This window comes from Protopterus annectens, chromosome 17.part0 (assembly GCF_019279795.1).
Source record: "Protopterus annectens isolate FY-2018-M chromosome 17.part0, PAN1.0, whole genome shotgun sequence".
Classification (NCBI taxonomy): Eukaryota; Metazoa; Chordata; order Ceratodontiformes; family Protopteridae; genus Protopterus; species Protopterus annectens.
This window is the reverse complement of record NC_056751.1, coordinates 258585895-258602416: the sequence shown is the minus strand read 5'-3', so window position 1 is coordinate 258602416 and position 16522 is coordinate 258585895. Positions and strand designations below refer to the sequence as shown.

Here is a 16522-nt window from a genome sequence, read left to right as displayed (position 1 = left end):
TTGCAGGATGCTGACATCCGTTTGGAGATTCTGTGACCACTCCCAGTTTGCAGTCATCAGCAAACTGTCAACCACAGACCTTTAGTTTTTACTTGTACTTTGGAGAAATAGATTCCAAACAGTAGAGATCTCAGTACTGATCCCTGTGAAACTTCACTGGTTACAGGTCTGCTGTTGGAGGTGGATTTCCCTATTTTGACGATATATGCTCTATCAGTTAGCCAGTTAGTGACCCATCTAACGATATAAGGGTTGATACCTAGCTGGGTGAGTTTGTCAGTGATGCCTGAGTGGGGGATAGTGTCAAAAGCCTTCGCCAAGTCTAGGTAGGCTGTATGCACAGATTTCCCCTCGACCAGGGCCTTGGTGACTGTCTTGAAGAAGTCCACCAGGTTTAACAGGCATGATCTCCCTTTGACAAATCCAGACTGAGTAGTGTCAAGTGTTTGGAGATTACCTATATCTTGTTGATAAGGTCCATGATGATTTGCTCCATGGCCTTACAGATAAGGCTAGTCAAGCTACTAAGTCTGTAGTTCCCAGGGTCAGTGGAAGCACCACCTTTGTGCAAGGGAATAACGGTGGCCCTTTTACATTCAGCTTGGACGAAGCCAGAGCTTGGACTATGATTGAAAAGAGTACCCAGTGGTGCTGCCAGTTCTTGTTGGAGCCCATGTAGGACACAGCGAGGGATGTTATCAGGTCCCATAGGTGCTGTGTTTATGGCCTTAGAGTGAACATTTACAACCTTCTCTTTAGAGGTAAATGTAGGTGGTAGGGATGTCATGGGGTACGTGTGGCAGGGACAGGGTTGTGAAGTTTTCACAGAACCTGTTAGCCAACAGGTTAGCTATGTCCAAGGGCTCAGTATATGTGGTATCATTAACTTCCAGTTTGGCACAAATCTGGGCCTTTCCTTTTAGGTTACGTATGTAACTAAAGAACGCTTCATGGTTGTCCTTAGTTGAGGAAGCTAATTTGGATTCGTAGTTTGCTTTGGAGGAATGGTTTAGGAGACTGGTGTGTCCACCCTACAGTTTGTAGTGTATAGTTATACACTTGGCAGCAGTGGTTTCAGCCATGAATTTTCATTGCACATATGGCAGTTTTGTGTTGTATCTGGTCCAGTGTCATTAAGTCTTCTGCTTTGCAGTAGTGCAAATATCTTTCGTAAGGTTAGGTGGAGGGGGAAGATGTTGGCAGGTGCTGCTGCTAGTTTAGAGTAAGTTTATTTGTGAAACTTTGCAGTTGTCCAATAGGATTTATTCATCACCTAATTAAAATGTAGAAAATAAGTCAGCTGCTGGACTCTTACCTGAAGGGCTTGCTTACTGAAACAGTGTATGCAGTTCTGATCTGTTTGCAACTGGAGGTTCAGAAAGTGGCTGGTCCTCTCTGCTGATACTGGTTTGCTACCAATGTTCATGGCTTCTGATTTACCATCTGTTAGTAAAAGATTGTTTTGTAGGAGCTAGTCCTTGACTGGGAATGTACATTTTGGCACAGTGGTCAGCTGTGTAACAGTTTTTTGGAATGGTATGTCAGTGTCATAGTGAATTGTGGCAGGAGCATCTAACTCTTCTAACAAAATCAGGAGGAGGAAAATGTGTTGGTCCACATATGGAAAGAAATTGAGCATAAAGGTGGTGATTCATTTTTTTATTTGACCAGCATAAGTTTTATAACACAGCTTAGTCAATTCCCTTTTGGAGTATGTGGGCCTTTTGCAATGAACTAATACGTTTTTGATGCAACATACAGCACTTTATTCCCACTTGTGTCAAGGAAGTGAGAAAAGGAAACATCAGTTATGCAAATGGGATGAGACACATTAAAAATACCAGTGCGAGAAAAAATGTGATGCACAACTGAGAAGCTTAGACAATGACAGTTCCCTGAGAGACTAAGAAAAGTGAGTGCGTGCGTCTGCCTAATAGCTTAGTTGGCAGAATTCAATGTCTACCACAAAACACACAAGTCTTTCCTGAGTGGTACTGTAGTACCAGCATTCATTAAGGAGAAAATAAAAATAACCAGTATTACAGATAGTTGCTGAAAAATTGGTTAACAGCCAGGGGACGAAAACAAATATGCATTAGTCTTGGCTTAGTCTGTGAGATGGATGTTTGTTAAATTTAAAAAATGACTGGGTCAAAGTATCGTGTTACAGAAACAGCAGGTAATGCCAAGGGAGTGAGATGTTAGCATACACTTTAATACTAAATTCTAAAGTTAGGAATGTGGGTGTGTATGACCAGGTTGGTAATGACTATCTTGCATAAACCACTAAAAGAAACATGTTTCTATTGTGAGCAATCAGTATGCTATGCAGAACTGCTGTCTAGAAGGAAAGAAGGCAGTCTACCGTTTTACAGTGGTATAGCTGTGCTCAGTGTGTGTATACATGTATGTGTGTGTGTGTGTGTGTGTGTGTCACATAAACTGTCAGTATCAAGTCCTTGTTTGGTACCTTTGAAGAGTTGCAGTGTTTTATATATTTGTTACAACAAATAATGTAATGGTAAAATGGCATGACCTTACTGACTGTCTAGCTTAGCCTTAATAGTATTAAAACTGAAACTGTAATAATCACTCCATTTATTTTAGTAAATCAAGGTGCAAACACTTTCCTGGGCAATTCTTAATGAATCTTTACTCTTCTCAAAGGATAAACATTTTTGGAATCATCCTTAAACTCCAGACCCCACTGTCAGTTGCAGTGATTACTACCTGTGATGCTAGCTGCTCATTTGTGTGATGTTCTTCGTCTTCCATTGCTGCAGTCCTTACTATTGGGTATAGTCCGCATCCAGTCGGCCCGAATACCAGAGTATAAGGCTGACGTCGGTCAGGGCGCATTAGACTGACGTCAGCACGTCAGGGTACTAATGCGCATGACCGGCGCCATATCCTCAGTCTTTTTTGCCGCGAGATCCGATGCAGAAGCAGTTTTGCGAGTGCAGGTTGGCGTTCTGAAATATTTCCGAAACCGGAGTTTCAGACCGAATCAGAGTTGGCTAAGTACCCCGTTGGGGAACATTTTGGTTTTTTCTTGCCTCAGTATTTAACCGGATGTCAGAAAAAGTGTATAACTGTATTTCTTGTGGGAAACAAATACCTCATAGGGATTACCATACATTGTGTATACCTTGTTTAGGGCCTGAGCACGACGTTGTTGGTTGCCGCTCTTGTGCTAGGTTTAACAAACGCACTATTGGGAGGAGGTTAGACTGTGCCAGATTAGTGTTTGGGAAGCGTTGTAATTATAAAATGCCGTCGGATGCTCCGACGCCCGCTTCATCCGGGAAGCACAAGGACACAACAGCGAAGCCTAGGGTTGATGAACCGGCAGTCCCGGACGTCGGTTCTTTAGGTGGCTCAGTGGAGCCAGAGGTTTTGCCAGGAATTTCTATGGAGTCTCAGGCAGAAACTTTACTATTACAGGATGTACCCTCTCCGGAGGCAGGCCAGGCTGAGGGGGCTTCTCAGGTAACTATTCTTCCCTCTCTTCCCAAAGTAGTTCGAGCCTCTCCTTCTGTTGCCATGACTTCTTTTAGAGATAGGCCAACTTCAGCTTTAGTTGGGGCTTCTCCTAGCCTTTCGGGTTCTGTACCTAAGAAACATATGCTTAAAATGGCAGAAGATTTGATTTCTATGCTTAGAGGTTCTATGGGCCCTCCTGATAAGAGGCCTAAAGTGGAACCAGAGTTTGACAGTTTTGAACAGGGTTCAGGGGCTTCTGAGTCTTCTGCGGAAGATTTGCAGGAGTATCCTCATTATTCTGATTCTGATGTGGATGATGCCACTCCTTCGGCTTCTCCTCCTGAGGATTTTTCATTTTCAGAGACTCTGCATTCCATGTGGGAGCACTTTAAATGGGAAGACCAGGATTACTCTGATTCCAGGAAGAGGCTTAGGGAATTCTTGTTTTTACCCCAGCATAGGCCCTTAGCTATGCCTCCTGTGTTGAATGTGGTGGAGGATGTTTTTGCGGAGGCTTCCCTGAACCCTGATTCTTTGCCTCCTGCTCCTGTTAAACCTGATAGGTACTATAGGGTGCCCGAAGCTCATAAGTATTTGTTTAAGAGTCCTAGGGCGGACCCAGAAACTGTTTCTCAGGGGCCTAAAGGTGTTACGGCCTCTGTGGTTAGAAATCCTGTTCCCACTGACAAAGAGGCAAGGGTGTTAGATAGGTGGGGTAAGACAGTGTATACTTCTTCCACTCTAGCCATGAGAGCGTTGAATTGTCGGTTTCACATGCTGAAATATCTAAATTATCTCCTTTCACAATTGAAATCTGAGGTGGATGCTTTGGCGGAAGGTATTGCTTGTAAAGACTTGCTGGATTTCGTTTATGTGTCTGAACAAGTGGGCAAGCATTCTTTGCAATGTGGTTTTGATGCGGTGCAGGCCTCCTCGAGGGTGGCTGCCACTAGTTCTGTTCTTCGCAGGCATGCCTGGTTGAGGGATCAAAATTTGGCTGAGCATGTTAAGACAAGGATTTTGATGCTCCTTTACAGTCTGATGTGTTGTTTGGTTCGCCTGTGGAAGCAGTTTTAAAGGATATGGAGGACAAAGCTAAGTCTATGCAAACTGTTAAAGATTTTTTGCAGGTACAGCCACCGAAGTTTAGTAGAAATTGGCCTGCTAAGGGGTGGACATATCCTGCTTATGATTCCCAGTCTAGAGGTAGGTCTAGACGTGGTCGGGGCAGGGCTCGAGGTTCTTTTTAGGCCTAGAACAGGGAGTTCACCTGCTCAGACTTCTGGTGAGGGCAGGGGTCAGTCCTTTCGTAAACAGACCCAATGGCCTGCCTTTTCAGCTGCCAGTAGATTCTCGTCTGGCAGCTCCTTTTGATGGACAACTGTCTCTTTTCAAAGAAAATTGGGATTTAATTACTCAAGACAGATGGGTGTTGGACATCATTCAGCCAGTCCCTGTCTCAGTAAGGGGCCTAGGATTTTGTTCTCGCATGTTCCTAGTACCAAAGAAGGGGAACACGTGGAGACTGCTTTTGGATTTATCTCTCCTCAACACTTATCTGGACATTCCCAAGTTCAAGATGTTGACGTTACAACAGCTTTTACCCCTGCTGGGCAAAGATCACTGGATGGTAACTTTAGATCTCAAGGAAGCTTACCTTCATGTGCCTATCAGGCTAAGTTACAGGAAGTCTCTGCGGTTTCGAGCTGGAGATTCTCATTATCAGTTCTCTGCATTGCCCTTTGGCTTATCTACTGCACCCAGAGTATTCACAAAGGTTCTGGCTCCAGTAATAGCTTACTTCAGGCTCCAAGGACTTCAAATCTATCCTTGTTTAGACGACTGCCTGATTCTGGCTCAAGAAAAGGAAGACCTTCTACAGCATCTGGTATATCTTATAGCAGGGCTAAGATGCCTAGGGTATTCTGTGAACGAAATAAAGTCCAGTCTAGTACCCTCTATAGTGCTAAGATGCCTAGGGTATTCTGTGAACGAAATAAAGTCCAGTCTAGTACCCTCTCAAGACATGTGCTTTCTGGGTGTGAGACTGAATACAGCAGCCCAGATGGCCTTTTTAACCCCGGACAAACAAAAGAGTCTGTCACTTTACTTCCATCAACTATCTCATCAGTCCGTGCTGACTGCAGAGACAGTCCTTCAAGCATTAGGGTTCATGGCATCTTGTATTCTGGTGCTTCCCAATGCCAAACTGCATATGAGGAAGTTACAATGGTATCTCAAACATGTATGGACACAGCACTGCCAGGATTTAGACACTGTCATTCAGATAATACCTTGCCATCAAAGTGAATTTTTGTGGTGGGCTCAGGAATGTCACCTAAACAAGGGACTCTCTGTGACCCGGCCAGAGGCGAGTCAGATTTTACTGACAGATGCCTCAGACATTGCTTGGGGAGCTCATCTCAATGGAAAGTGGATACAAGACAAGTGGCCTGCCAGACTACAGCATCTACATATCAACATAAAGGAGATGTTGGCAGTCCAGTTCGCATTGCTGGCTTTCAAGGAGTTACTTCTTCCAGGGCAGGTGTTGATTCTAACAGACAACACAACTGTCATGTGGTACTTCAACAAACGAGGGGGAACACATTTTTATCCTCTATGCAGGCATGCAATGATTTTATGGGAGACTGCGCTTGCACCTAACTCTTCAGGCAAGGTTTCTGCCAGGAGCACAGAACTCCTTAGCAGATGTGTTAAGCAGACAAATCATGGATCCCCACAAGTGGAAACTGGATCTTCATGTATTTCAGAAATTGACAGTGTCATGGGGAACTCCAGACATGGATCTGTTCGCTTCTCCACTAAACCACCAGCTGCCACAGTTTTGCACAAAGGGGTTTCATCACACAGCTTGGAAAGTGGATGCTCTGTCTTTCAGTTGGACAAACCTTCATGTGTATGCCTTTCCACCTCTGCCTCTTCTTCCAAAAGGTACTGTTAAAGGTCAGACAGGATAGGCCAAGGATGATTTTGATGGCTCCAGATTGGCCTCGGCAACACTGGTACCCTCTACTACGGAGTCTGGTAAAGAAGCCTCCATGGCCTTCACCTTTGATTCCACATCTGTTATCCCAGCAGGACGGTCATCTGCTCAATGTCAAGCCTCTCTCTCTCTTCATCTGACAGCCTGGCATATTCTGTGTTGAAACACAGCAGGTCTCAACTTCTTCAACAAGTTTTAAATGTGATTATGGAAGCTAGAAGACCTAGTACAAGGAAAGTGTACGCAGCAAAATGGAAGAGATTTTTATTTTGGAGTAAAGCAAAGAATTTGGAGATTTCTGAGCCTAATTTGAGTATGGCTCTTCCATATCTTACTGAGTTACTGGACAAGGGTCTGTCCTTCTCTTCCATTAAGATTCATGCTGCAGCATTCTCAGCTCACTATGATTGTGACCCACCATTGTTTTCGCATCCTTTGTTCAAGCAGTTTCTTAGAGGGGCAAATAAATATAAGACCCCCACGTAGAGCTCCTACTCCTGCTTGAGATCTCAATTTTGTGTTGGAAAAACTTACTCTACAACCTTTTGAGCCTGCGGCTACTGCTGAATTGAAATTTTTGTCATGGCAAACTGCTTTTTTGTTGGCTATTACTTCTGCAAGCAGGGTGTCTGAGTTGCAGGCCCTTATGGCAGTCGAGCCCTTTTTGATTTTCAATAAGGATAGGGTATCATTACGTACTAATCCTTCCTTTATGCCTAAGGTGGTTTCTAGTGTGGCTCTGAACCAAACTATTCATTTGCCTACCTTTTATGCAGACCCCCAAATTAAAGGGGAAAAGATTTTGCATACTTTAGATGTACACGGGCAATTGCGTTATTACTTAAGCAGGACTAAGGATTTTAGGCAGTCTCAGCAGTTGTTTGTTTCTTTTGCTTTGAGTTCGCAGGGCAAGCCTGTGTCAAAACAAACTATTTCTGGGTGGATTGGCTTTTGCATTGCATTTTGTTATTCCCATCATGGCAAGGAGGTTCCAGCTGGGATTAGGCCTCATTCCACTAGGGCTACTGCCACTTCAACAGCATTTCTACGGGGTGGCAACTAAGGATATTTTGGAAGCAGCTACTTGGAGTTCAGTGCATACTTTCTCTAAGCATTCTCACCTTCCTATCTACTCTAAGTCTAGGGCTGGTTTTGCCACGGCTGTTTTGCAAGGCATGTTGTCAGCTCCTGCTTCTTTATGATTTGCCAGCCTCCCTTACCTCTGCTTTGGGATTCTACCCAATAGTAAGGACTGCAGCAATGGAAGACGAAGAACATAGTACAGTTTTGTACCTACCATAAATGTAGATGTTCGAGGATTCCATTGCTGCAGTCCAATACCCTCCCTCCTTCCCCTCTGTGTTTAGGGGTGGTTGTGTAGGTGATTTACCTGCTTATATTTTTGTATATATTGTTCATGTTTTGGTACAGGTATTTTGGGCCTTGTCTTTTTAGGGTCTTCTGACATCTGGGGCAAGAAAAGACTGAGGATATGGCGCCGGTCATGCGCATTAGTACCCTGACGTGCTGACGTCAGTCTAATGCGCCCTGACCGACGTCAGCCTTATACTCTGGTATTCGGGCCGACTGGATGCGGACTATACCCAATAGTAAGGACTGCAGCAATGGAATCCTCGAACATCTACATTTATGGTAGGTACAAAACTGTACTTTCGCCTCCTACTGGACCTCTGAATAGAAATTTTGGAGGTAATAGAAGCTAGCAAGAAACTTTCCACTTGGCTTACATAGTTAAGTGGATGAAGTTCTCTGTTAAGGTAGAGAGGGTATGTTGTGTTCCATAGTTGGTTAGCTTATCATTGGGACCAACCTACTTTCAGGTACCTGTAAGTTTTGGTTCTTTGTCATTCCACATCCAGAGTGTATGTTTCAGGCATCTGTGCATATTATGATCTTTGGGAGGGTAAAAATGTGGCCCAGTTATGTGGCCTAGTTCTTCCTGGTTAGTCATTATCCTGTTCTACATAGTTAGCATCAAGAATGTTAAGCAATTACAGCTCTAGTGGCTTTATTTAGTTTTTCCATGACGGTTATTTACCTAGTTCTGTAAAATATTAATTTAATGATTTGGAATGGCTGAATCTGAAAAAAATATAAATGGTAAATACCATCTCATGAAACCACAGTCTTCCAAAAATAGGTGACACTGCAGCTTCCATGCTTGCAGTTAGTAAACCTTTCATTGAGAAGATGAAAATGTCTAACCTTACCTACAACACAGTAAGCAAGTTACTGTTTGTCACAATATAGTATTTAGACAGTAGTTGACTTGTGCCTAATAACGTCAGAGGTAGAAACTCTAGCATTTCACAGCTCTTCCAGACAAACATGTTCAAAAGGTGGATGCTAGGCTAACTGCCCTGAAGGACCATTTTAAGCCTAGCCAATAACCCAATGTTAAAAATCAAGCCCAGCACCTTGTGTCCATGAAGTGAGGACCTTAACCATTATACCAAACTCTCCCCCCAGAAGCCATGTTTTTATTTTATACTAATATCACATTTGTTCTTTCACTGATTAGAACAAGCAGAGGCATAGCTAGTGTGGAGATAAGGGAGCAGCCCTCTGGATGGAAGGTGTCAGGGGCATGATTGACATACTGCCATTCAGTTTCTGAGTGCCAATACAGCCTTTTTGGTCAAGACTGAAGTGCTTACTGTTCTGCAGCAAGCAGTCTACTACAGTGTAAAGAAAATCTTTTTTTATTTCTCAGATGCTTGAAGGTCTTTGTTTTTAGTGGGACATCAAATCCAAGAAGGGCAAGGAGCACAAGGATAGTTAGCCATGGCTGTGACAGTAAAAATGTAATGGTCTTTTTCCTTCCGTAAATGACCCTAGCTTCTAAAGCTCTGATAGACAGGTAACTATATTTGGTAAGTAGGCAATGTTCACTTAGAACAGTGGTACTGATGGTCAATAAAGACTGGAAGATACAGCTTTAGCGTAAAAGTAATTTAATTTTCCGCTTTCATCTCACCAAGACTTCATCAGAAAAACAAATGAAAACAGTAAAACTCAAACAACACATCTTAAATACATCCATCATACATATAATTGATCAATTTTCCAATAAAAAGGCGATAGTGTAGTGTACTGGCTCACCAGATGCGCAGTTGCAAGCACCGCCCAAAACCCTCCCCCATTGTTGTATGTCAGTTGAAAGTATTCAGTATTCATCCGGTGTGAATGAGTATTTATTCTGTTTCCGAACTGTACGTTGCCACAAATAAACATGAAATGACAGAAGAGAAGAAAAGAAATATGCATTTTTTGACAGGATAACCGAGAACCCAATATATGAGGCACGGAGCACAAACACCAGTCAACTACTCTATTAATTGTTTGACATGTGACAATTCAAACTCGGGGCACTCTGAGAACTGCAACAGTAAACACACTTGCCCCAAACAATATACACTTACATTAGCATACCAATATTTTTAGTAGACAAAAATTGAAAGGCTGTCTGGACTCAACACTTCTGACCTTCTATGCCAAAGCACACAATACTGGCTTGATATCGCTAACACTTGATTAAGACGATGCACACAGTCTTGACAAGCAATATGTGATGTGCCCTTCTACTACATTATTGGACTCCTTCAAAAAGTATTGTGATTATTTATGTCACCTCATTTGATAAGGATGTTAAAACAAGCAAAATGGCAAAAAAGGGATTCACGCTTCATAAGTTCCACGACATTACCACACAAATGAGAACTGAGGAAGGCTATGCCTCACAAAATAGTTGACGTGGTGCTCTTTACAAGTTTCCCCCCAGATGGTACTCCTCAGTATGCTCAACTTAAGTGAAATGTCACAACGGCATAACTCTGCAAGAAGTGTATGCACTGCAGTCCAGTTCAAACAAGCACTATGCCTCAATTTAGCAACATCAATTAAATTCCATATCGTCAAATTTAAGAATGGCTCATGAAAACTCGATGCCTGCCCTATAAAACAGACCAGAGTGTGACCGACTGTAAAACTTACCAACAGTTCCCTATCACGATGCTCAGTCTATCACTGAACATGTCACCAGAAGACACTGCAAAAATATAACTAATAAAGTGTATAAGAAAGTAGTAATATATTCAGATCATGTATTAATTCCTCTTCCTGTGCACACATTCATTCAGGCAGTGCTGCAGAGTAAACATAATTAGAATCATATATGCGGAGAAAAAGTGGGGAAAAGAAATACCCATGGGTTACAAGAAAAATTGATATGTACTTATAAAAGACACATGCAGCACGACAAACATCGGTATATTGGGGGAGGGATCAATGGCATCGAAACCCACACACTTATACACTGGTAAATCTTCATTCAAGTGTACGAACAAAGCACAGTGAAAATGACAGCTTTCACATTTTCGCAGCATTACACGTTGTAAGCAAATATTCAGCCACATTAATTGTATGCATGATGTCACTGCCTAATATGAATGGCATGTCAATCATGCCTCATTTCATATGCAACTTTTCATGCCAATCACTGGAGCCACTCCCACTCCTGCGCAAGAACTGAAGGTGAGCCAGTACACTACACTATCGCCAATAAAAATCCACTTTGAATCAAAGATATTCATCTAGTTAAAAAGACAGTATTCCTGTAACTGTAACAAACCTTAAAAGCCATGTGTGCCTAAATCTTGTGACCCATTGTGGCATACTGACAAGTACTAAATGTAAGGCAAGTGTTCATTACACTTTCCTGATAGTTAATTTTCTGTTTCAAGAAGCATTTGATGTTTATTGCATCATTTAATCCAGGCCTCCTGTCTACCCTCAATTTTATTCGACAGGAAGTTTCCCTTTTTTCTATCACATTTTTAAAATCCCAACCTCTGGGATCTGTTTTCACTACCTCCAAAATTGAAAATAAAACCTTCTTGAATTTGTTACATGTTTATGAATTGCTTAAATAAAGCATTATTTTCGTCTTTAGTTTTAATACTATAAATGTGTTCTCTCATTCTTTCCATCAAAGGTCGTGTGGTCATTCCAAAAATTTTAGGTAGCAAGCCCAACTTCATTTATAGGGAAAACGACAGTTTAAAGAATGTCTTGGAAAGGTGTTCTTCTAGGAGCAATAGTCCACCCATTTCAAAACAGATGGGAACATTTAAGTGTGGACACTGCAAGTTTTGTAGGTTTATTTTAGAAGGGCCATTCATTAGTCTACCCCTCATGAAACACTCCATCAAGGTGGTGGGTCATTTGACATGTAGAGAAAAAGGCTTAGTATACATTGCTTTGTACAGTGACTGCGAAGCATTTTACGTAGGAATGACAACACAAACTTTGATGGAAAGAATGAGAGAACACATGTATAGTATTAAAGCTAAAGATTAAAATAATTCTTTATTTAAGCATACAATGACATGTAACAAATTCAAGAAGTTTTTATTTTCAATTTTGGAGGTAGTGAAAACAGACCCCAGAGGTGGGGAGTTTAAAAATGTGATAGAAAAAAGGGAAACTCCTGGCAAATAAAATTGAGGGCAGACAGGAGGCCTGGATTAAATGATGCAGTAAACATCAAATGCTTCTTGAAACAGAAATTTAACTATCAGGAAAGTATAATGAACACTTTCCTTACATTTAGTACTTGTTAGTTGCCACAATGGGTCACAAGATTTAGGCACACATGGCTTTTAAGGTTTGTTACAGTTATAGGAATACTGTCTTTTTAACTAGATGAATGTTTTTGATTCAAAGTGGATTTTTAGTGGATAATTGATCAATTATATGTATAATGAATGTATTTAAGATGTGTTGTTTGAGTTTTACTGTTTTCATTTGTTTTTCTGATGAAGTCTTGGTGAAACGAAAGCGGAAAATTAAGTTACTTTTACGCTAAAGCTGTATCTTCCAGTCTTTATTGACCATCAGTACCACTGTTCTAAGTGATTTTTGGAGATTTTTGCTGTGGTTACACTTTTTTCGTTCCTTAAATACTCAATGTTGTTTGAAGCTAAAATAATAACTGTTATATAAAATGTTTGTTTGATTTTCCTCAGATCCTTGCAGCACAATCAGATTGCAGCAATTAAGACAGAAACATTTCAAGGATTGACTTCTCTCCGCTTACTGTAAGTAGATTCTTTTTTAAATAATTCATGCTGCTGTGGAATGCAAGCAGATTAAAGAGCACTAAAGGCCAAGTTAACACCAATATTAATTGTCACACAGGGTTAAGACTGCATGCTGCTAAAGAGCTGCAATCCTTAGTCCTGATTTTTATTTCCTTACTTTCCATTTGTCTGCATTGTGATACTAAGCAACTAATTTAAGACTGCATTCCTCATATCCCATGTAAAGAGGTACTTATGCCCAATGAGTTTATACAGAAAAGAGTTAAAAGTAAAGCAATCGTAATCATAAGTAGGTGTGAAATGTGGCACTTAGTCATGTAAACGGTCAGGTGGGAAGTTTTACAATCTGTAAATGTTTACACTTTGTCTTCACTGTTTTCACAGGTACAAAATATTGTGAATAGACTGAACATTGTAGCACATTAACTGTAGCTGAACTGCTACAGCTGTACTTATCTGTTTCTAGATTATTTATGTTGTGCAAACAATCTGAGTTACTAGCAGCTTTACAGTGATAACAGTGTATGTCAGCTTACCTAACATGCCATGATTATTCATATAAACATATCTTTCAATCTGCAGAGATCTGAGTAACAATCTGATTGATTCAGTTGAGATGAATGCATTCCTCACACTTCATTCTTTAACTAATTTGTAAGTAGCCATCTATATTCTTATGACTGCATTTAAAGGGAAATGTCTGATTATTTATGAAATTTAACCAAGTTCATTTTATGTATGTTTGTATTATTTCCACGTAGTGTTCAGTCACACCTATTATGTACTTCTCTGTACTTCATAACTTACGTGCCACAATACATTTTTTCACCTTGTCATACCTCTGTTATGTGGGAGGGTTTTTTTGTCATTTAAAAAAAAAGGGCTGTGTAATTTTTTTGTTACGGATACACCTAAGTAATTTACTGTATCCCTAAATGACATCACTGTAGGATTAACATGGAGGGGTGCATCCATAGACTTTAATGGATGGGCCCACTTCACATGTCTTGTGCTGAGCCACTAAAATCTGTTGATATACCTCCATGCTCTCCCTATGTTGACATCACTGATGGTAAAATTCACTGAACTTTCAATGATATCAAAATAGGGAAAACAATATTTTACAAATGTTTTTTTTTTCATAGAAGTTGCCTCTCTACAATCAGAATGAGTGATAGAAAACTTTAAATGATACACATATGTATTTAACCATGACGTGTTGATTTTCACACTCCAAAATTAGTGTCTGTTAAAAAAAATAAAGCTTAAGAATGGTCTGTATGAAGTAAATACTGCAAGTAATGAAAAGCTGCTTCAGTGTAATAAAGTATTGGTTCATGAACTAATTTGGCAGTGTTGTGGCTCAAAGTCTTGTAAAGGGAACAATACTGTAAGTTTTAACACTGCTGCTGACACCATTTCTGTTCAGCATAAACCTGAAGATTATTCTGGAGTTAACTAAATGTATAGCATATTGATAAACAGTATTAGATTAATCCTCATTTATTTTAGACACTGTTAGAGGCAGTAATATTTGGTACTTATGAAGAACTACTGTACCTTAATTAAAAAAGTAACCCACCCTGAGGCTGCTGAAGTATATTGAATAAAAGTAACCCACCCTGAGGCTGCTGAAGTATATTGAATAATGTTTTTTTTCTGTTCATGTATGTATTCTCTTTTGCTTGTGCCTGTGATGCTTTTGGTTTATCCCACATTAGTCTGCGCTGTCCATTTTTTTGACTCCATGGATATGTGTTAGACAACATTTATGATTTCATTGCTTCTGTTATACCTGTTTACTTGCATGTGATTCATAGCACTTGGTCTCTGGCTTTAGCAAACTACTGTCCACTTTGCCTTTTTGAACAGCACAACTGATTTACACACAACAAATGTTTGATATTAGTAACAATAGCAATAATTGTTTAATGTGAAAATTGTATTTAGCTGTGATTATAAGTAACTTTTCTCAAGTCACTGATCATTAATGGCTATGTTAACAGTTTTACAGGTTTTCTGTGATGTGCAGCTGTTCTGTGGCTCTAGAATACTATTTGTTTGTTTTCTTTTGTTTTATTTTCTTTAGCTTCTCCATTGTAGCCAAAATTAAATGATCAGCTTTGGAATTCTCAGTCAGTATATGGTCAAGAAGGTTTGAGGTTATTCTATATATAAAAAAAAAAGTAGATTTCACTGATCTATAGGTATGTGCCATTGGGTAGGAAAACTAGAAGGGAAGATGTCCTTTATGGTGGTCAGGCAAACTGTACAGATTAAAGAACAAAAAGAAATCTCTCCAGCAATTAGTAAAAAATTTACCTAGTGAATTGAATAAGAGGAAATGCCAGTTAATTAAGCCATCTTTATAGGGAGGTACAATTGTCTAAGAAGTTGTTAGGACGTGAAATTAGCTGACCATACTACTAATAATTGTAAAGCTTTAAACATTGTAGACAGTATGGAAGGGTTGAAACATCTAACATTGCTGTTACAATAAATGGAGATATTAAACGTGGTGGTGGTGCTGCGGTAGCATTGTCGCCTCAGCTAGAGTGTCTTCTGTGTGGAGGCATGCATGAATGGGCGTACCTTCGTTGAAGGTTGTGCGTCAGGGCTGGTAACTCGGCACGTGAAAATCAACTACCAATCATTAGCGGAACGCAGTTCCGCTGTGGCGACCCCTAACCAGGAAAAGCCGAAAGACACAACAACAACAACAGACAGTGGTTAAATGTTTTAATAGTACAATACTACATGGTTTGTATGATATTAACATAGTTTTCAATAGTACTGATGTTTGCACAGTAATTTCTTAAGACATTGTATATGAATTAAGAAGAGGGATTAACTCTAACAAAGTAAAAGAACCTAATGGGTTAAATGGTTGCTTTTTCTTTTTAAGAAGTATTAGTGAAAATGTAGTACTAGTCCCCTGTTTAACTCATTTCATTCAAAGAACTCTCTGGACTGGATTTATACCCAGAATATGGAAAAGGGCTACAGTGATACCAGTCCTGAAGTGTAGCAACCCAGTCAGTATTTCAAATTCAAATTTAATTTCAAAGGAATCTAGTTAGAGTCTACCCAAATGTTGTCAATCCATTAGACATAGGGTTACCTATAGATGTAATTTATGCGGATTTTGCAAAGAGATGTGACAGTTCCATGCAGTGAAATTATAAAAAAGATGCAATTGAGAAGTATAAATTCTTATTTTGTGAACTGGGTTTCTAATTGGTTTACAGGTATGAGCTGTATTGTATGCATTAGAAATAGCATGTGAAACAAAGACCTCCAAACGGAAAATCCAAAACTGAGTAACAAATACACTGCTGATAGGCAAGGTGGAATGAAAAACGGATGCCAAAATTAGCATTTTCATTCAATGAACTATTTAAAGCCATAAGATCTTTTACAATAATTAACTTGAAAAAAACAATAGTATGGTTATAATACAAAATACACACACAATTAGAACTAGCCAGTTTTTTGTTTCGGCACTCAAGTCTGTTTCTTTGAGCTCAACGCTTGTTCAGACCTTATTGTAAGCACTAAATAAGGTACAAATTACTACAGCACTCAACTTTCCTCACTGTATTCGCAGTGGTGGTGCTGCGGTAGCGTTGTCGCCTCGCAGTAAGACGCTGTCCGGTTCGATTCTCAGACTGTCTTCTGCGTGGAGACATGCGTGAATGGGCGTACCTTCGTTGAAGGTTGTGTGTCAAGGCTGGTAACTCGGCATATAAAAATCAACTACCAATCATTAGCGGACCGGAGTTCCGCTGTGGCGATCCCTAACCGGGAAAAGCTGAAAGACACAAACAAACTCAACTTTCCTCACTGTCTAGAGGAAAACAGTTTCTAGTACTTAACAAATAAGCACCTATCCAGGCATGTCTGAGGGTCA

General features: G+C 40.3%; 1 protein-coding gene across 1 annotated transcript in view; it reads left to right on the top strand.

Annotated features, from left to right (window-relative positions):
* LGR4 (leucine rich repeat containing G protein-coupled receptor 4) overlaps nucleotides 1–16522 on the top strand; it is a 1155492-nt gene that overhangs the window by 954989 nt on the left and 183981 nt on the right. Inside the window, exons 13-14 of the mRNA XM_044059308.1 lie at nucleotides 12538–12609; nucleotides 13195–13266. Of these exons, the coding sequence (XP_043915243.1) occupies nucleotides 12538–12609; nucleotides 13195–13266 (144 nt within the window). The remainder of the gene's footprint in view (nucleotides 1–12537; nucleotides 12610–13194; nucleotides 13267–16522) is intronic.